Source organism: Hirundo rustica, chromosome 1 (genome assembly GCF_015227805.2).
Source record: "Hirundo rustica isolate bHirRus1 chromosome 1, bHirRus1.pri.v3, whole genome shotgun sequence".
NCBI classification, from domain to species: Eukaryota; Metazoa; Chordata; class Aves; order Passeriformes; family Hirundinidae; genus Hirundo; species Hirundo rustica.
The window spans coordinates 138,909,363-138,931,279 of NC_053450.1; the positions used below are offsets into that span (position 1 = coordinate 138,909,363).

The following is a 21,917-nucleotide window of genomic DNA, read 5'->3' on the forward strand; positions in this document are numbered from 1 at the left end:
ATACAATACTGTATTTATGTTGAGGCAGTGCAAAAATAAAGTGTTTCAACACAGCATCTCTGCATGGGTGGAGAGACAAGAAAATAGAGAAGGTTATGTGACCCCAGACTTTTTTTTACTTTAATGGTGTAAATATTTTATAGCTCTTAAAAAGTATAATTTAGACTATGATCTGAATTCCCTAGAGATTTTTTTTCTCATTCTGGAGGTTTGCTTTTAACATTTACTATATATATTATATGAAATTATATAAAAATAATAGCTTTAATCCTCACTAAAATGAAACATAAGGTTTTAGCTATTTTTTTTACTAGAGTTGTGAGGAAAATGGAATCAACACTGAAGAGAAGACCCTTCTTTTTTGTTGTTGTTTGGAAATCAAAACCAAAACAGTGTGCCTGGTTAACATATGTCATTTTCAGCTGTAATGTTCAATGAGTTTGAGCCAAAGAGCATGTGCAGTTTGAGGGCTATGTAGATGTAGAGTGTGCTGGAAAATGGAAATCTTGAAACATAAGAAGTCATATTGTTTTGTGTAGACCCTTCCTTTGCTATCTCTCTGAGTGCATTCCTGGTTTGAATTCCGCCAGCCTTTTTGTTTCCATGCATCCTTTGGAGCCGTTTGTCCTTGGCCATCACCACGTGTGCCGCCCCCACCCCTGCAGTTGTTTAAGTGCTGTCGTGTAGATCGCCTGCAGTTGATCCTGTACTTTGACTGCATTTTCATATGAGAAAAGACTTCACCCTTTCCCTTCTTTGGCAGATACTTGGGTGCTTAACATTTCTGTTGGAAGAACCTCTTTGGCCTGATCCCAACTGAGTTACTATCCTGACTTTTTCCCATCCCAGCATTGTTGAAAAACACCATTTTCTTGCATCCTCCCCACAAAACCATTGCGCACAGGAAATAGGCAGTTGATCCTCATTTCCTTCCTTCAGTTTCAAGCTGTTTTAGAGGACTTATGAGTCAGCATCTCATTTAGTTGTATCTCATCATCTACATACTCATCTCAAGCCCTTTGTGTTCTCATTATCATTTCCCTGCAGCTTCAGCTGATTGCATGTCTCTGCAGGATTTCACCCAGAGACTGTAAACCTAAGGAACGCTAATTGTCATCCTAATGTCCTGGGGTCCTGGCTTAGTCCCCCTTTGCTTCATTCTGTACTCCTGCATTTCTCTGACTTTAGCTGCTTTTTTTCTCAACAACAGTGTCATCTTCCTGGGTGACCCATGATAAATGTAATGTGTTTAATGTATTCTGCTTTTGTAAGGACTTCCCTTTTAAAATCCATCAGAAGCATAAATCAAGGGCATATTACACAGGCTGAAATAAAGGGGAAAACTTAACATGCTCCTCTTTTGCAGCACTGCCAGTGAAAGGGTGCTTTAGCTTGTATGTCACTGCCAGGCAGAACAGCAGTGCTGCATTCCTGCGGAGGGAGCACATTGTGCTCCTAACACCCTTCTGTGACATTATTTCAGACTAACTCAGGGGGACAGATGTCTCCTAGTAAATTATCAACACAAATGTCTCAAGCATCTGCATTTTCCTCTGGAGACTTCGAATTTCAGTGTTCAACAGGTCTGATCCTGCTTAAAATGGTGAATACGTTCCTTTGATCTGCTTAGCAAGCAGATCCCACAAGGCAGACTTGCAGTTCATTCACCCTTGCTTTGAGGGCCCTGGGATAATGACTAATACAGTCAGTCAGCCCCAAGGTATTAATGCTTGTCTTCCCTAAGCTGCTGTGTAGTCCTTTGGGCAGTACCTTACAAGTGGTATTCACCAGACTTTTCTCTTGTCTTCGTTTGATGACATTCAGCACAGTCCTGGAAAACTCCTATGACTCTTAGCCTTCTACACCTTTTTCCAGGGCCACCACTTGCTCCATTTAGGTTTAAAGTTCAAAAGCAACATTTTGCAGCTGTTTCCTTTGTCTCTGGTACTCTTCTCATTACAATGATGTCTGGCTCCCAAAACTTTCTCAAGTGTAACGCCCCTTCCTGCTCATACCTGCTTGCAGTGACGCTCTGCAACCGTTCTTAGTTGTGTGTTTTGTCCCAGCTTCCACTCTTCTTGGCCTCTAGTATTTTCCATCCTCTTCCAGAGGAAACTAGTTATGCCCTTTTGTTGATTTTTTTATGTATTACTCTTATATGACCGCCCACCTGTATTAATTTGTTTTTTGGAATGCCAGTCCAACATGTTCAAGTATTGGTGCCTCTTGTATCCTGACTATTTGCTTCCACAACTCATAAAAACATAACCCTAATTTCAACAGGAGCCTCTGTGCTCTGAGGGTATTTGGTCAACAGAAAGTGGGAATCGCTTTTTTTCCCATTTCATTGGGATGCGACAGGCCCATTTTTCACAGGTTTTCCTTGCATTGTTTGAGCTAGTCTAGTAATGTTCATTCAAGCCAGCTAAGGATCTGCACTCATAGATGAGAATGAAATCACAGGCTTTGTACAACTCCATTTAGGAGTAGGCATGGGATCCTATCTGCTGGCCAGCAGAGGTTGCTCAGAGCACATTAGTTGAGTGTTCTGCACTCTACAATTCTTTATTTCTTAGTAAATCAAGTCCAGGGTTTTTTAATCTTCTGTGGGATTTGCTCCAACATCCTGTTTCTCTCCTCATGGTGGGTATTTATTCTGATGCCTCATCTCTCTGGAACAATGACAGAATTGGTGAGGGCAGCAGAAGACAGGGGATTGTCCCAGAAACCTGTCCCTGGAGTCAAGAGATCACAGCTGCAATTGGAAATTGCAAAGCTCTCCTTGGACTCATTTCCCATCATTGTGGACTATATATACATATGCATGCTGATAGATGGGAAAAAAATCATACTCCTCTACAATCTAGAAGTTAAGGAAAAAATAGATCATTATTGTTTTCCATCTTTAAATACTCCTGGGGTTACTGGAGTGCTGATGAAGGCATCAGTGTGGTGTTGAGTTTGGATAGAAATGCAGACAGTTAAGAAATATTTTGGAAAGTTCCAAAGGAAGCCATGCTTCAGGTTTGGATTCAGACCCAGATTTCTTCAAATTTCATTCATAATAAAGTCTTTACGTGGGCTGCAGTAATGGTCTTAATTATATTTCTCCCACACTGGCATGTCTGGATCTTCTTTAGGAGATCTGAAGTTTGCTACATAACACTGTGGACGCCTTGTTAGTCTCCTGGTGCTGCGTTAGGCAGGAGTTGAAGCCTCCTGCTGCACTGCCGTTGTGGTTCTGGAGTTGTGTGGTTCATTTTTTCCTGCAAGGCTGTGTTTATTCAGAGAACACTATCTCCTAATCCGGCAGCATATCCATATGATTTCAAATCAATTCCTGCAGGAGGAGGGAGAGACTTCTAGATCTAAGGTGGACTCATTTTATGTATTTTAACTGCATATCTGAATTTGTCTACTTGCTTTAAAATAAATACCATGTTGCAATGAGAGGCGGGGAAGAGTTAGGGATACAGGCAACATTTTCTCTGGATTGAGGGTGAGAAGTGTTGAAGGTTTCCTCAAGCATCCTCATTTCATTACCCACCTTTAGGTCAGAATTGATGTTCCACTTCCTTTGGGTTAGGAAAGTCCAGAGAAATGTGGCACAATTGTAATCTTCCATGCGGTGACAAGGTTTGAAGAAACTAAATTGCTCAAGCTGATCTTATGCACTGGCTTTAGGAAGGGTGACTATTGCACGCTTTTAAGGCTGCCATTGGGCAGAGTAATGTCCTTTCTGATGTGTGGTCTTGATGTGTAATGATGCCTGAATGTCATGATGCATGAATGTCAAGCAAACATGTAAGATGATTTTGTTTTTCCCTTGGAAGTCATGCGTGTTTGACATTGAGAAGGGACTTGGTCTTATACAATCCTTTTTTTTTTTTTTTTTTTTTAAACAGAATTGTTTAATAAAAGCCAAGGAAGGTTTTTCAGGTTTGCATATGTGGGATGGTAACATTATAAAAACATTTAAAACCCCAATACAGTTTCAGTATTACCGAGACATTAGCAACAGACTGTTTTGTCTTTGTGGTTTGGAACTGGAATGTTTCCAGTTGTTGCCGGAAGGCTACATTTAATTTGTACTGTGTTTGCATAAATAGCTTATTTGTAAAAATCACATTTTACTTGAACAATTCTAAATGATGCAGTTATCATAGGGAGAAAAATGATCTATTGTTCTCTTTAAAATAAAATGGTACTGCCCTTCCAAAGTATCCAACGGACAAAAGCATGAAAAATCACAGCATACTTAAAAGTTGCTTATCTCATCCCCAGAATCAGCTCTCACATGCTCATATCCTCTGGGTTTGCAAAATTCAAAAGATTTTTTGAATTACTCTCTTAATTGTGATGTTGGCATTATAATTACTTGCTAAATAAGATTCTTTAACAATGACGTCCTTGTTGTCGAAGCAGTTGCATTTCTTTGCCTGGTATGAATAGCTGCATGTTCTGAACTGGGAAGCAGCAATTGTTGTGGGAGCCTGACTGTTGAAGGAGGAATTGATTGCTTAGAAGAGTTTTTTTAGAGCGCTCTACAAAAATCTCCTTTACCTCCACCCACAGGCAAATGAAGATTAAGGAAAATACAGAACCTCCACCTCTGAACTCAAACAGCAGCAGGCAATTTCCCCTCCAATTAGCATCTCGTTCATGTGTTGGAGGGCAAAAAATGGTTGGGTTTTTTTGGCCCTTAAACCTGTTTTAGCAAATTCTCACATTCTGTGGGGTTTAAGATCAGAGGCAGAATAGTAAAGAGAGATGTGATTGGTGAAGACTTTTTATTCATATCATAGTTTCTCTCATTCTTTTTAAGTTGTGGTTAATCATGAGTTACACAGTATTTCTAAGTGCAGCTTGAAGGATTCCATGTCCCTGTAGTAAGTGTGAAACAAACACAGAAGTGTAATAACTGCTGCTAACTCCAGCCAAGAGTTGTATCATTTCTCAGGAAGAATATTTTGTTATTTGTCAGTTATAGTTTATATATATATATATATATATATATATGAATCTCTTTGGCTCAGCTTTCAGCCATTAACTCTTATATTAGAACATTCTTTGTTTCTTTGACATACAAACACATGTAGCACATCTGAACTGAGTCCAGCAGAGTTCTGAAAATATTGCATATTAAATATTGATAGAGCATATTGTTCTCTGCCATGTGTGTGTTTCCTTCATTGTTTTTCAGTTCTTCTCTTCTCTTCTCTTCTCTTCTCTTCTCTTCTCTTCTCTTCTCTTCTCTTCTCTTCTCTTCTCTCTCAGTGTACTTTCAGTATATACAGGCTTTTCTTTTTTAATTTCTATTGTTCTCCTTTTTTCTTTTCCTGTTAACAATTATCTCTCCCCCTCCCCTTCTTTTCTCTCTTTGATCCACAGGTTTTGCAGTGCATGTTGGTCTCCCTTCATTCAGAACTTGACATTCAAAGGTACATGATGAAAATTGAATCCTCTCAGAGAGTTAGTACTGTACTTTCTTTTTTCTGCACTCTGCTGTGAATTGAGTTTGTTACCCTTTAATTGTGTGTCTTGCTTCACAACTAAAGTTCTCAAATAAATATGAATCTGCATGCTTTGTCTCTCTGTATTTCACAGCAATGAAGTATTATGCATATAGATTAATTGCATATGGGAGTGTGATGCATGTGCATCCTCTGACAATTTTTTTTTTTTAATTCTGAATTTTCCTTTAATGGCATGATAGACATGAAGCTCTTGTATTAGATGCTCTGAAATCCATCAGAATTCAATGGGAGATTCCAGATAAGTGATTCCTAAACACTGTCCCGATTCCAGCTTTATAGTTCTATTTATACATATTTGGGACTAACTTAGGTGGTAAAAGTTTTGCTGTAAATTGGGGACAGCTCTGTGGGGCACAGAAGAAAATATTTTTGTACTGGACATGCAAAAAAATCTTAGTTCTGCAACTTGCAGAATTATCTTAATATGCACAGCGTGCACCTCTGAAGTCACCCGTATCTCACCTTTCGTCCCGTTGAGCTTCTCTTCCATTTCTAGATGGCTTGTAAAGCCATACACAATGCATGTCTACAACAGCTACCTTTTTTTGCCCCAGGGAGGCAGTGAATGTGTACGGGCCTTGTAGAGACACACGTAAAAGGTGCCTCGGCATGGTTTCTACCGCAGTCAACAGCGCAATCATAAAAGCTCCGAGATACCCGTGGTGGGAGCGAGGAGGAGGACTCGGAGCGGCTCATTTGCACCTGATTTGTGCTTCCCCTCAGGATTTAAGGAGGCCGATAAACATGCCGACCACAGGGAAGGGTGGGAGAGGCTGAGGTGTGGAGAGCGGTAAAGTCTCTCCCTCCCTCGCCAAGGTGGCCTGGAGGGAGGGAAAAAGAAGCAAAAGAACAAGGTGACAAGTTGGGAGAGAGGAACATCAGGAGCTTCTACAACCTCTCTCCTGCGGCATCCCCCTAACTCTCCCAGGTGCCAGAGCAACAAGCTCTAGTAAGTGCTTCAACACGTTTACTTCCACGAGTAGAGGCTAAAAATAAGTCGGTGGCGTGGGCGGGGTGCCGGCGGAGCCGCGCTGCTCCTCCCGGGCCATTGTTCCTGCCGGGCCTGGCAGCTGCGGCCTGCCCGCGGGCCTCGCTGCCGCTCACCGGCCCCCACGGCCCTGCGAGATGTTTCGGCTGTTTGTGAAACGGCGTGTTAGTGCACAGCCCCTTCCCAGCTCGTAGAAACACAGAAAAACAGGTTTTGCCAGGATCGCTGCGTTGTGTTCCTTTGCTTTGGGAAACAGACACCACAGAAACAGACCCTCCTGTTTTCCTTAGGGAAGCGTGTGGGAGAACAGGGATGGGTGAATAATCTTCTTGAATCAGAACTCACTATCCCCTAGGTACATTTTAGGCATCTGGTATATATTCTTCCCCCCACCCCCCTTTTAAGTTTTTGCATGTGGTTTTAAGCATGTAAAGATCTTTCCCCTTTAATCAGCATAATGACAGTTTTTGTTTAAATCATCCCTTTTAATCTTCACAGTTCTCAGGGCGATTTTGGGGAATTGTGTAGGTAGGAGTTACCTCACCCGCTGCTGATGAAACGCAGCCATCTCCTGGATGGAACAAAGGGTCGTGCTGGGTTGTGAATACTTCACAGTAGAGTTTTTCAGGAGGGAAAAGAAAAATAGCTTCCAACTGAAACTGCCATAAGGTTTTAATTAAGACAAATGCTGATGTCCAGGCTGGAATTTATGGATAACTTATTTAAACAAAGTAATAATAAACTGAAGCTGTGATGCAAGAATATGATAGAGACTGTGGAAGATGAAATTTTGCTCTGAGGAAAATTGATGGGCCTTTGCAGGGAAAAATAGTGAGGTGATCCATGGCTTTTTAAATTTGACTCTCATGTATGAATAAATTCTTCACATGACAAAGGATTAGAATAAAGCAGAGAGATAAATGATTTTATTTTAAAGATTTCTTTTGTTAAGTATGACTTTTGCTTTACATTAGTGGGTGAGTAATAGTTTTCTCTGTTGTTTTACTTCAATTTCTACCCTCAAATCTTAGGCAGTCATTTGTAGAAAAAGAAAACCTTCGATTTGGACAGAAACATACTGCAAAATATTTTTACACTTTAATGTGGATGGCTTGGGGTTTTCTGATATTACACATATTCCAAAGAGATGCCACAGCATGTTGCATATTTCAGTCTGGACTTGTCTGGACCAATTAAGCTGCTCTTAGACGGGCTTTTGAGTTCCTTAGGGCAGCATTTTCAAATGCAAGTTCCTGCAATTAAACATCTGAATAAGAGGTCTGGCAGCTTAAGTGCTGAGCACCTACAGCTTTTATTGCTCCTAATGAATATTTTTACTATAAACACACAGCTTTCCTGAAAAACAGGTTTCAATTTATCTAGGGGCTTACAGTAAAAAAAAAAAAAAAAAAAAAAAAAAAACACCAACCACAACCACTTTGAAAATGTTTTTATGTTAGTCATTTATAACAGATTAACAGATTTTCATGAAAAACTTTTTCTGCCAACTCTGGGGATCCACCAGCTGAAGAGCAAGCCATGGTCTTGCCAAGGGGGAGCAGCCTGTGGATGTCCTGCTCAGTGATTCACAGTACTCGGGATTAAAAGAAACGAGTTTTGGCAGCTTGCCACAGCAGGGAGCATGCAGCTGGCCATCAACAGGAGCTAGCAAGGCTCGTGGGAAAACGTACAGATTTTTAGGATGATTTGAATATCATTACAACCTAAAAATATGGCAGATAAACTCTGTCACATCATTAGACATGTGCCTTTTTTTCCCTCTAAGTGGAAGAAACTGGGGTCAGCATCAGTGAATACAGAGTGGTGATAAAGATCCTGTCATATGCAGAGAGGAGTTTTGCCTTCAAATATATTCACTAAATTGAGTAAAATGTCCACTCGTTGGAGCGTCCAGACCCTGTCACAGTGCTGGGTAGTGCATGGCTGTGACTGAGCATTGCTGGTGCTGATGACTGAGTTATCTTCCCCTCCTTCTCATTCACCATGGGAGGGAGGAGGAATGCTTTCTTTTACCTTACTTGGAAAAGCTCTGGGTCTGTTTCCTCCCTTTCTCAGAGCATGAGAAGATCTGCTCTGGGGCAGTACCTCAGGTTCACAGTACGCTGCATTCATTGCTTTACTCAATGACCGCACGGCAGGTGGCCAGGGGAGGGCTCTGTGACTTGTGTTGTGCTGGCATCGCTCCTGTGTGAGTATGGGGAGCTCAGGCTTCCCTGGGGACCCCGGCGGCAGGGGGAGGCCGGCGGTGCTACAGAGAAGGGACAGCTCGGGCAGCATCCGGCGCAGAACATGCCTCCAAGCCAAGGAGGCTCCAGGCAAGTGGGGTACCTTGCTCCAGTGCTAGGGGTGGTGGGCAACCATGGCTCAGGCATAGGCTTTCTCCTTATCAAAGAGGAAGTAATTCTGGCCGTTCTTACCACAGAAATCAGTATTGCCACCAAACTGAGATGCTTGTGAGAAAAAACTGGCTTTGTAACTCGTTGATTCAACAGAAAATAGTCGAAAGTTTGGGTTCAAAGTAGAGAAATGAAAGCTAGAGACATGCTAGTCTATGGGTAGGCATCAGGGAAGAGTATAACACCTACAGGATCTGCATGCAGACAAGTGGGCAGCCGCCCTCCCACTCTCTTCAGCTCTGGAGAACACGGATGCTGGCATGTGCCTGCTCCTGGCATGGCACCATTTCCAGCTGATGACATCCAGAAGAAAGATGCCATAGATTTTTACATCTTGTAACGGTGGAAAAGCACCAAAAGCAGAGAAGTGAGCTTGCCATGAGAGATGGTTTAAAGTTGCTTTGCTGCTGAGTCATCTCCCCACCCCCAACTCCCCCAGTGAGACAGAGTATCTGAATACATCAGCTGCAGAGAGGTAATATGAACTTTAGTTTGTACACAAGTATAAGCATTTGACTTTTGTGTGGAAGTGCTGTGGAAAAATACGAAAAGTGCTTAAAAACGAGATAATATGGGTAGTATTCACTTTCTCTTCAACCGTAATGTATCACTAATAGCATGTCCAGACAAGTAAAACCCTGTTGTTGCGTTAATATGGAAACCCAAAGACTGTACCTGTGGAAAAAGCAGATCCATCCTTCAAACAACAATAACATGGATCTGACACAAATCTGATGAAGTATTGTTGCAGTAGTAAGAATTCATGTGCTGTGGCAATACTTTAGTTAACAAACTCATCATACATGAAACACAGCCTGTTTTTTATTTGCAGTCTGTCACACGTCCTATATCCATCTTTTGTACATGTCACAGGACAAGTAGTTTACTTGAAGGTTAAGGAGAATAGGCTTCCATTTTTCTACTAATTTTTGCTCTCTATTTGAAACGTCAAGAAGACTTAAATGTGGGGGGAGGGGGGCTGCCTATGCTATGTTCTTTAGAGTACATGATTGGAAAAATATATTTTATTACCTCTGTTTTATATTTTGGTGTCTTGGTTTATCATTTGTACACTTCCAGGAGGGCTAGCAACTTCCAACATACATGAGTCTTCTCCTGAATAGATAAGTTGCTGTCAAGATATGAGCTAAGGAAGCTCCTGGAGGCAAGAAATAAAAAGTGGGAATTGACCAAAAGATGAAATTAAAATTTCAGGTTATGCAGATTCTTTTTCTGAATTCTGTTTTGTCTGTGGAAATATGTGAAGCAAATTTGTAGGAGAAAGTTTGCAGGAGAAAGGAAAAGAGAGAAAAAAGGTTTTTGTTATATAGAGTAGTATAAAAAGTAACTGGAAATGAGCACAGGAGAACACTATGAAGAGCAGAAACATAAAATCTGCTAGAACAAAAAGCATGAGAGGATTAGCGTGGACAAATGTGAGCAAAGGACCAGAGGCAGAGGCATGTGGAGAACTTGATTAAAATCTCTGGTACTCCAGGACTGCCCATTACATTGGCCTCTCTGCATGTTTCACTTTTCTGTATTCAGATACTTTCAGAATTTAATCCTAATTATTTGCAATTTTACTGCATTTAGTCTTGCACTTCTTTATTTTTTTCTGAGTCAGTGAAAAGACTAAAGCAGATGTATTGAAAGTGCACTCTTTTGCCAGGCTGTAGCAGACAGATGTCAGTCATGAGGCATGATTAACTGCAGTTTTAATTCTTTGTCAAATCCTAAGAGTGGTTGAAAGATACTGGATCTTCTGTAGTGGCTAGCTCCATGTGCTATACTTAAATATGTACCCTGAAAAAGTTACAAGGATCTATGTCCTTGTAAATAAAATAATATATCCTAAATAAAAGAGTCATCAAAAAGCACTGTGTAATTACATAGAAGTTGGCACCAGAATTGTCCATCCTTATTTTGGCCTATCCTTTCTGATGATCTTGTAACCCAAACCTAGCATAGACATGTTTTATCAGAGAAGTCCTTAAGGAGGGTCAGCTCTACTCATCTGGCTGAAAGATGAACTCTATTGCACAAAGAAACACCCAGGGGAGTGCCTCCTAACATACAGCTTGGGGGGAAAGATCATGGCTGACTGAGTAAATGTAACCTTACTGGTCTTGGCAGAGGGGGGAGAGAGACCTGCTGCTTTGTTCTGAACCTCCTTCTTTTTTCTGGCATTTATTCCCAAGGTGGCTCGGAATGTGCTGGCTTTCCTTGGGTTTGTCCGCCTCTACAGAGTATCTATTTACACATTTTAATTTTGAATAATGCTGTTCCTTAGTGGGCATATCTTGAGTTTTCTTCTCTATTGGATATTTCAGGGTTTTTTTGCTCCAGCACCATTCTGACTCACATAGCAGCAATCTAGACTATGACTCTAGTTGGGTACTGTTGGTCCTGAAACATTGACTGTTGGGTTCAACATTTATTTTGTGAAAGCTTGTACTGTGTGCTGGTTCCTGAAAAGTCCTTAAAATGACACTTGCTGAAGTATTATTTTAAGCATTTTAACATTAGTGAACATTCAGAGGAAAAAATGTATGACATTACTTATTAAGTATTTATTTGACAATTGTATTATTTTTCCTATCTGATATTAGATCCAGCATCCTGAATAATTATTACAAGGCTGGATAATGCTGAAGGTTTTCGCACTACTTTCTTCCAAAAGCTTTTCAAGTACTTGTAGCTACAGCTCCGTAAATTTTGCTGGCTCCTTCACCACTGCCTGGGTTGGTTTTCCTAAGGTGTCATACCTACGAATGCGCTTGATTATTAAGTAGTATCAAGTCTAGTGCTTGTTGCCATTGATAAAAATGCTTTCCTATCAAATATGTGCTCATATGACTCAGTTACTTGAATACCCACTGTTGCTGCGGAGTTTGAGATTTTTTTTAGAATGTGTTTAAAATTCAGAATGCTGGAATGTAATGTTTACAGGAATTGAGCATGACAAATAGCTTGAAGCCTTTCATAAACTGTATGTGTATATTTGGTGAATCTCATTTATAGCTTGCATCGGCTTTATGTTTGTGTCACTCCACTTACTAGAGAGGAACTCCTGTGGATTTGAGCTGGTGGATTAAGAGGAAGTCTGGGCTTTGTATCTGAGCGGAATCCATGAGGTGCCTCTGGATTGCTTTAGAAAGCTGTAGTACTGATGGTGAGCAATAAGGGCTGCCAAAAAAAGGATCTTTTTTTAGTGTGGTGGATTGACCCTGGTTGAACACCAGCTACCCACTAAGCTACTTCATCCCCTCTCTGCTGCCGGAGTGCAGGGGAGAAAATAAGATGCAAAAATGTCATAGGTTCAGATAAATGCATTTTAATAAAGAAAAAGCAAAGGCCACATGCAGAGGCAAAAGTAAACAATGTATTCTCTCTTCCCCATCAGCAGGTGATGTCCAGGCACTTCCCTGGAAGTGAGGTTTCAGGCTCCAGTATATGTAGCAGTTGCTCCACAGGACAAGTGTAGTAACAAATGGTCCATTTCCTCCTCCTTTGTCTAAGCTTTTATTGCTGAACAGGCATCAAATGGTATGGAATATTCCTTTGGTCAGTTTGGGTCAGCCCTTCTGACTATTTCCTCTACCAAGATCCTGCGCCCCCGCAGCCTCCTGGGTGAGTGAGGGAATGTTAGAGAGAGCCTTTATGCTGTGCCTGCCCTGCTCAACGGTAGCAAAAATAATGGTGTGTTATCAACACCTTTCTAGCCACCAATACAAAACACAGCACTATGAGGGTTGCTATGGAGAGAATTATCTCCGCTAGACCAAACAGATTTAGCTATAGTAATGGCATCTTGTCATTTGTGGGGGTCTGGGATGCTGTATCTTAGGTCCTACAGCATTTCCCCAGGAACAGCCGAAGAAACACAGCGTTGCTGAGGTTGGCTCCATCTGTGCGTTGACTGGACATGCTGGGCAACTGCTCGGCTGAATCTGTGTCTGTTAATTTTGGTAATGAAGTGTCCCCTTACTGCTCAAATATACATCTGTTCATATTATCAATGAACAATAGAAATGCAACTGCATGCCTCAAATGACACTTGGGGATTATTTTATTATAAATTGAAGAGAAAAAATAAGCAAAAGCAAAGAAAAATAACCTTAATCCATATTTTTATTTTATCAGTATATATTTTCTTAAAGAAACTTGATTTTGTTGCCTTTTATTTTTAAATCTTGTTTTACTTTTAGTCATGATTTTCTAGAAAGGGAGAATTATATATCTTCTAGCTCCCTATTAGTGGATTTATACAGATAAGTTTTTAATCAGTACAAGGAGCTACAGAGCTGTAATGTCTTGGCTTGGTAATACTCCTGTAATATGCCTGTGTAAGCAAAATACTTCAGCAGTGATGGTTCACCAGCCATTTTGGAAAGCTGAATGAAGAGTACTGACATATCAGATTCTTTTCTGTGTTGGCAGGTCACTTGTCAGCTCTGTAACTTTTCCAGCACAAGTCCCTGTATTTACAACCTGCAGACTAGTGCTGACTGTGTCAGAGGCACTTCAAAGCATACTTTAGAGCAGATGTTGTTAGCTTTAAGTCCTGCATAAAATTCAATCCTCTTGAACAATTCCATTGTAGGACACTGGATAGTACCTACTATTTTAATATTAGCATTTAGAAAGTGAGAAGTTCTGGAGGATTTACTTTCTTGTGAAGTATATCTAATCATTGTAATTTGTGAGCAACTGCACAACTTGTCAAGAACAGCCCTCTACAGCAAGCTAATGAGAATGTAATAAAAGTTGAACTTCTTCATACATTCAAAGTCACATAAGGGATATTATGTGATGCATGGTATTGCTGAAATGAGCTCTCTTCATTTCACTTAAAAAACCACTGAAAGAAACAGATGTCAGCAAGATCAGTTAGCTCAGCTTTCCAGAAAGAAGCGTAATCTTTTTCGGATCTTGACAGTATCTTCAAACCTCAAGTTGAAGTTGATTTTGATACGGGGGATTTTTAACATAATAGCATCTGACCTTAAATGATAGGGGAGAGAAAAACTTGTAAGTTTAATGACATCTTGTGCCTGGTGCTGATTACAGACGTCTATAAAGTTCATATTTACATACTGGGTTTGGAACATAGTAAGCTTGCTTTGCTTTGAATTTCTGCTTTGTATGTTCCCATTTGCTGTGATACGGTTTGATTGAGAGAGACCAGGAAATTATTCTTCCAGAATAATAGTACATGTGGTTGTGAGGGGATTTCACTATGCAGTATTGAGCACGCTTCTTAAAGCAACCCCTTTTTGTGGAAAGGGCTTATAATGTCATTTATAGTTTGCAAAAAATGTTCAGGCCATTTTATTTCCTACTGAATATGTTTTTATTCGGCAGATCCTACAATGAAGCTGGTAGAAGTGCGTAAATGAAACCATATCTCTCCCCTGCTGAAAGAGTCAGGTTTTTTCCCAGCAGCTGTGTTTGTCAATTTACTAGTATGATTTCCCAGTAAAAGTCATAGTTAATTGGGTCAGTTAATGAAGACAGTTTTGATTTATGCTGGAGCAACAAAAAAATGAAGTTTATCACATTATTGTTTGTGATTTCAGCTAGAAATGTTGGAAGATTATTTTGGCTTTGCTGTATGACCTGGACCTTGCATAGATAGTACATCAGAAGATACTGAAATTGATAGCTTTACAACTCCATTAGAGTATTGCTTTTCAGAGGATTTTTCTTAGCAGACTTGATAAAATTAGGGAGTGCATGTAAGTGTGTGTGGACAAGGAAAATGGCACTACTGTACATCTCCTCAGCATGTCTTATCCTCAGGGCCTTGTTAGCAACAAAATTTGCAGTGTGGATTTACAACCATAAAAACTGCAGCAGAATGTCCAAGGACACTTTTCCTAAATAATCTACACAGATGTGACCTTCAGCATACCAGTATTTGAAGAAGTTTGGACTCCTTCCTTCTTTTTAATTTTTTTTCTTCCCACACTTTGGTTTCAATAGACTAATAAGGAAATACTCTGTTTTGCAGACAAGAAGCCCGAAGCTGTCCCAGAGCCCACAGCCCAACAGTTCTGTGGGTGACCACACAGAACACCTCTCTGAAGCATCTGCTGATTCCTTAGAGGCCATGTCTGAAGGTGATTCTCCCACCCCCTTTTCCAGGGGCAGCCGCACGCGGGCGAGTCTTCCTGTTGTGCGGTCAGCAAACCAAACGAAGGAAAGATCACTGGGTAAGAGCCTGCTTCAGTCCTTCTCTGTTCTGTGCTTCGTCTGTGCTTTCCATTTGTGGGTTTAAAACAGTCTTCAAACAGTTTGGGGTTGAAAAAGTAAAGACTTTGGTAGCACATAATTTTTCATGTCAGGTTGTTCTTTGGAAATTAATTCGGTATGGGATACTGAGTAACTTGGGGGAATGGTGAAATTATTAGATCTGAAAGTGTGATGAGAGCATAGTAGACATGCAAGGAGAGAGATGCAGGTCCTGACATGCAATGCTGAGTAATGGTTAAAAACTCACTGTTGCAAACACTTGCTGTCAAGCTGCACAATATTTGGCAATGAACTTAATACAAGATTGTACCCTCATTTTCAGTCAAGGGATACAGGCTTTTTCACTTTGTTTCCCTTCAAAGTTAGGCTTAGTTGAAAGGAACCTAGAGACATCATTGCCGTAGTAATCCATCTTACTGAAAAAGTTTGTATTTGTGTGATGGTAGCTTTCCAGGCAGAGGATTTGAATGGATATGCTGATGGAGATGCCCTTTGCTTTGGGGCAGTGCCCTTCCGTCTACACAGTGACACAAGAGATATGTCAGCACAGGTGGACAGCTCTGCTTCCTGCATTCTTCCCATATCTCAGGGTTGAATTCAGCCCAGCTGTGAGCCAGAGCTCCTTTTACGATGGTGAATTTTGTTTCAGACTCTGCTCATCTGATGGATGGTAGGAGTAAAGGCTGTTCTTTTGAGAGAAGACACCAGAGGGCAATTAAAGTGTTGTGGGAAGGCACGTAACTTCTGTGGATTGCTGAGGAAGGCAGGTTTTGCTCATAGGTAATAAACTGAAATGCTGCTTTCCTGTAGGCTCATCTCCCAATATAGAGAGTGACATAAATTGAAGACTGGACTCATCATACCATGCTTGTAAGCTTGTCTCACTGGTTTACTTGTCCCTCAATAATCTAAGACAGTTTCTGTCAAGAGTATTATGATCTCTGACAAACACAAGTGTGAAGAAAACAGGGCTGGAAGGGGTCCTTTATTCTTCCAGAACTGAAAAGTGAAGAGCAGTGGGGCTAGAAACAAGGAGCTGATCCCTGTCCATGTCAGCTCACAAAGTGGCTGCCCTCCCACAACCTGCCTCCCATGTTGGGCTTTTGGGGGAGAGATTTGTGATACTGCATACTGGATTAGACTTTTTGCTTTTGAAGTGTTTTTAAGAGCACATGTATGTTTACTGTACATGCACTTTTATGTTTACTATATTATACTGCCTATAAGTCACTGCTGGCTAGGGCATCCTCATTATGGCTTACTGCACCTCAGGATTTTCTGTAAAACTTGTATTTGCTTCGATATGATGTTAAGTGGTTGAGCCTCTGGAATTCACTGTCCAGCCCCACTGTGTGGGCTGAGGACCCCAGACAGAGCTGGAAGCAGCACTGCAGGTGGTGTCTCAAGAGAGCAGAGGACAGAATCCCCTCCCTTCACCAGCTGTCCACGCTGCTTTTGGCGCAGCCCAGGACATGTTTGGCTCTCTGGGCTGGGAGTGCACATTGCTGGGTCATGTCCAGCCTCTCATCCATCAGCACCCTCAAGGCCCTCCAGGCAGGGCTGCTCTCACTCTGCCCATCCCCCAGCCTGTGTTGATACCAGGGGTTGCTTTGTCTCAGGGCATCTTGCACTTGGTCTTGTTAAACCGCATGAGATTCCCACATGCCCACTTCTTGAGCTTGTCCCGGTCCCTCTGGATGGCATCCCGTTCCTCAGGCACGTCAACAGCACCACATGGCTTGGTGTCATCTGCAAATTTCATGAGGGGGCACTCAATCCCTTCATCTATGTGATTTTTGAAGGTATTAAATAACACTGGTCCCAATACAGATCCTGAGGGACACCACTTGTCCCTGATGTCCTTTGGGACTCTGAGCCATTGACCACTACCCTCTGGATGCAACCATCCAAGCACTTAATTATCCATCGAGCAGTCCACTCATCAAATCCATCTCTCTTTAATTTAGAGAAGGATATTATGGGGACCATGTCAAAGACTTTACAGAAGTCCAAATAAAGGGCATCTGTAGCCCTTCTCTTGTCCACTGCTGTAGAAGCCCACTGCAGAAGGCTTGGTCAGACAGGACTTGCCCTTGTTGAAGCTCTGATGGCTGTCCTGAATCAACTCCCTGTCCTCTATGTGTGTGTGCGTGATCCTTCCCCAAAGTGTTCTCAGCCTCAAAGTATCTTCAGTTCAGGGATTTCCTGGTTATGGTTTCTGCCTATATAATAACCATCAAGATATGTCTCCTCCAGGTATTTGTTCAGTCCACCTTTGATTCCCATGTAAATTTTTCACATCCTCCACAGTGCATCTGAGTTTCTGTTGGTTTAGTGCTGACCACTGCTTGCTTGTTGCTTTGTTTTGCATTTGTTTATCAGCTCTAAGTTATGCTTCCTAGTCCTTGTGTTGGAAATGACAGTGAACATTAGATTGCTATCTCCTTCCTCCAGGCCATATCTGATATCTTTGGCCTGTCATTTCCCTCAGGTCATCTCTTCTCCACCTGAGAAGTGCTGCTATAACCACTTGTTGCTCATTCAGAAACCATCCTGGACATTTGATTATCATTGCTGCCCTGAAATTTTGCAGTTGAGTAGTATCTTTGCTAAGATGGGAGGACCGTAAGTCTGCTGTTAAGTAGTTCGTTCTTAAACCCTTTCTTTAGCATCTCTTGCATGTACTGAAATGTGTTGTCCAGGCCCTAATGAATGGAGGACAGCCATCACTATTTTATTTAATGGCCAGGATTTCAGACACTGAAAAACACCCTGTCTTTCATGTGCCAGAGACAAGGCCCCAGCTTATCCCATCATGAACAGGCCAAATGAAGGAGAAAGAAAAAAGTAAACAAACAAAAGGGAAGCAATGAAATATGAAGCATTTCAGTTGAGGGTTTTTAGGTCTGAAATGAACAAATAAGCTTTTTTTTCTGTCTGTACTGTAGGAAGGGTCACAGATATGTGGGTGGTTTAAGGGATCATCATACTAGCCAGATAGGAGGTAATATATTGTCATCACCCCCAATCTGTCTTTTTCAAGTTGTTCCAGGAATCAATTAATAACAAATAGTTGGTTTTAAAAGATAAAAAGTATTCCAAAATAGTTCAGTTTTATAATATTGTTATTAATATTATGTGCATTTCTTTTATAATAATGTCCTTTTCGATCTCTTCTGCCACTGTGTTCTAACAACGCCATCAGCAATGTTCTGAAATTTTACTTCTGAGCTGCTTTGCATGCTATGGTCTTTTTTACTTCCAACTGTAAAAGGGGATGTTTATTTTTAGAAAACAGGAAAGTGTTTATAACTTCAGTTTTAAAAGTGTCATGAATGTAGTATCATTAATATGATTTTAAATAATATGTGTATCATCACCCCCCTTTCCATGGCTATTAAATTTTTAATTTAATGTAATTTAAATGAAAATCATATTTTGATCCTTAGTGAACATAATTTCAGCAAAGAGAATAATGAACTTTTCTAAACTTTTATTAATTTTGCATTGTGTATCTCAATGCATTTTAAAAAACTGATATTTTCTTTTTGAATTTCTAGTTGTTCTGTGGGTTCCTATTTTACTAGCTATATATGAGTCAGTTTGTTTTCAAATTGTGGTCTGAATTAACATGAAGCCTGAGAGGGAATAACAGAAATGCATTTTGGCTACCTCACTGTCATGGGTTTGTCAGTCAGGACTAATCTAACAGGACATGGTATTCACATGGAGCTGACCTAGAAAACAGCATTCCTATTGTGGGCCCATTTAAGATTTCAGCCACAGCTTTTGAAATTGAGGTCTATCTTTGCTAAGAAAACCAGAAATCAAAACTTGCTTCAAACAAAACTTCATCATTGTGCAGCCTGGAGACAAATCAAGATATTAAAATAAATGAATTCACTATGCAAGAGAAAATTAAACGTATTTGAAAATACATATTTGAAAGCTGGGAGCTTTTCCAGTGTGATAACTGTGGGAAAAAAATTATCTAGCAAAACTGTCAGTGAGAATCAGCTGAAACCTGGAAAGTGCTCAAAAGCTTTCAGCAAACTTCACTTGCAATTTGCCTGGAGGAAGCAGAACCTGACAGGCATCCAGCGAGGTTACGCCAGCAGCCGCCTGTGCCCGCGCTGCAGCTCGCTGCTGTCCCTGCGCCGGTGCCTCCTCAGTGAAATGAAGGCTGACAAATATGTTCACTTGTGGTCTCTCATGTGGTCTGTCTGTCCAAAGAATGGGCAGCATTCTTTGTGAGGGCAGGCACCAGCATCCTCTGTGGTGGTGGAGTGACCAGGGCAGTTGATGCGATGGGTCACAGCCCGGAAGGGCAGGCTGTGATCAGACCTCCCATTGCAGCAGCAGCTCTCGGTGCTCCTGCAGGATCAGGCAGGGTTGGGTGAAGGAGGAATATGGTATGGAGGGGATTTCCATGAGTGCACAAAGATTTGGGTTTGAGAAGTGACTGAGGAGGATGAAGCTTTATGGCTCAGCGGTTGCAATCATCTTTTTTGGGTGCTCCAGCCAGGGCACTGGCCACTCCAGTCCAGATGGATGAGGAGCAGAGGATGACTGGGCTCACTGCTAGTAAACCTGTGCCTAAAGTTAGGTGGAGTTTTGGAAAGGCCTCTTCAGAAATGTCTGAGCCTGCCAACATTTGCATTTTATTTGCATTTGGAGGGGTTACATAAAGGAATAAAATTATACAAACGCTTAAAGATTGGCATGGGGCGGGTCTTAAGCAATCACTGAGTATTCTGGTTATTATTTATTAGCCCCCAAACCCAAGTTTTGGCAGGCACAGTGTCTGATTAATTAGTTTACTGTCACCTTAAATGGAAATGCCATTACTGATTATAATCATGATGCCTCGATGTCTTGAAGTATTTCTTGCAGATATTTCTCAAAGCCTGTTAAAAAAGAAAGGGCCGCAGTGACAATTTCACTCATAGCAAAACCTTTTTGGAGAGATAGATCATTGCTTTTCAGCTGGCGGTAGAAATAACTCTATTCATATGTAGGCAAGATACTGTAAGACACACAGAGAAAAATATAAATGCTAAAAGTAGACATATATTGGAGCCAATTAATTGTTACTTACTATTTATGAGCTAGAAATTAAAATAGGCATGTAAAATCAGTCAGAAGATGTGTGAATGTCCATAGACTTTATATGAGAAGCCTGTGATTTGCTAGTAGTGGCACTGCCCTCTCTGATTCCTTAGGGCATGATTTAAGCCTAATGAAGTCAGCAAGAGCTTCAGTTTAGTTCATGGGAGAGGAACTCCCTGGGAAGTGCATTTCAAGTTAAGGCTGAGTATAATTTTAATATATTCTGTCATCTTAAAGAGTTTTCCCTATCTTGCCTTTTATAGTGTATGCAAAGCAGCCAACATGCAAAAAGGTCATGTAAATATTTCCTGTCATGGTCAGATAGCTTAACAGGGACTGACAATTCTGTAGGAAAAAACAGCCTGAAACAACTAGTCCCAATTAATGAACTGGAGACCCTAGGAAATTTCCTAGGAGACCCTAGGAAATTATAATACTCTAATGTAGCTCAAATTTTCCTTCCAGCTTTCCTAGACTTTATTTTCTTTCCCATTTCTTCAAATTGCAATAGCAAAAGGTTTTGGACTTGGAAAGAAAAAAACACGCGCCTCTTACCTGAAACGTTTTGTATCAAAAGAGCAAAAGAAGCTAAACAATGATACTGACCTATCAGAGTTCTTTCTGCTTCATTTGTTGTCTCTACAGGATATGTGAAAGCCAGTTATATGAAAAAGTGAAGTATGTGACTTCCCAGGCTAGCACTTGTGCCCACAATTACTGTTTACTTAAGAGTTTTTTCTCCTGTGTCTTGTGTGTACCTGAAAAAAATGCTTCCAAGGAGCAAGATACTATTTAGTACATAACTGTCTCAACAGAGGCACATTCTGTCTGCCACCAAAAATCTGATATGCAGGATATTTTAGATGCTGTGTCACATTGGAGCTGAATTTTGTTGCCGCAGGTTGTGTCAGCATGGATCTGATGGGTTCATTGCAATGATACTGGAGTAGAAGATTTACAGTGTACTAAACAAACCCAGTAGTTATGTAGGTCCGTGTCTGTCCCTGCTCTATCTGTTGAATGACTTTTGGATGCAGCCTTTATTATTTATTTGCACTGCAGTAATACTATAGGACTTTGAGGAAAAACAGTGCCTCATTGTGTTGGGTAATACACAGTGACGAGATACCCCTATTTCAGAACCTTGCAACATGAATAGATCAAAACAAAAAGTCGTGAAGGTAGTAGGAGAGGTAATGAGTGTACAGCCTGGATGAACTGAATAAAGCTATGTCAAGGTGGCCATGGCTTTTCTCTTTATCCCAAATGATGCCCTCACAAAGGTGTAATGTCTTTATCCAGCTCTACCATCACTTCATATTCTGATTTAGCAGCAGCAATTTGATCCTTCGGCATTTGGTGTCTGCTGGAAGACCGATTTGGCAGCTGGAGTAGCTTGTACAGGCCTCCTTCCTTCACAGAAAGGTGGGAGGCCAGATGGAGCTGCCCCATAGGGTGTATCTAGCACAGGAGTTATCACTTGGGTAAATCTGATCTAATTTTTGTGTTAGGTGAAATTTGTAAGTCTGTGTCTAATACGGTAAGACACACAAACACCAGAGCCTGCCGTTCGACATGGGCATGCAAAGGAAAAAAGTGTATTGCAAT

At 41.0% G+C, this 21,917-nt stretch overlaps 1 protein-coding gene across 7 annotated transcripts in view; it reads left to right on the plus strand.

Annotated features, from left to right (window-relative positions):
- The window catches only part of KIAA1217 (KIAA1217 ortholog), a 226,793-nt gene that overhangs the window by 118,785 nt on the left and 86,091 nt on the right, over positions 1-21,917 (plus strand). For 5 of the 7 annotated variants that reach the window (XM_040057730.1, XM_040057793.2, XM_040057748.2 and 2 more), the window contains one exon: positions 14,959-15,160. In XM_040057730.1, the coding sequence (XP_039913664.1) occupies positions 14,959-15,160 (202 nt within the window). Of the gene's footprint in view, positions 1-5,391; positions 5,473-14,958; positions 15,161-21,917 lie in introns of all 7 variants that reach the window. The other 2 variants (XM_040057759.1, XM_040057738.1) reach the window with 1 other exon arrangement.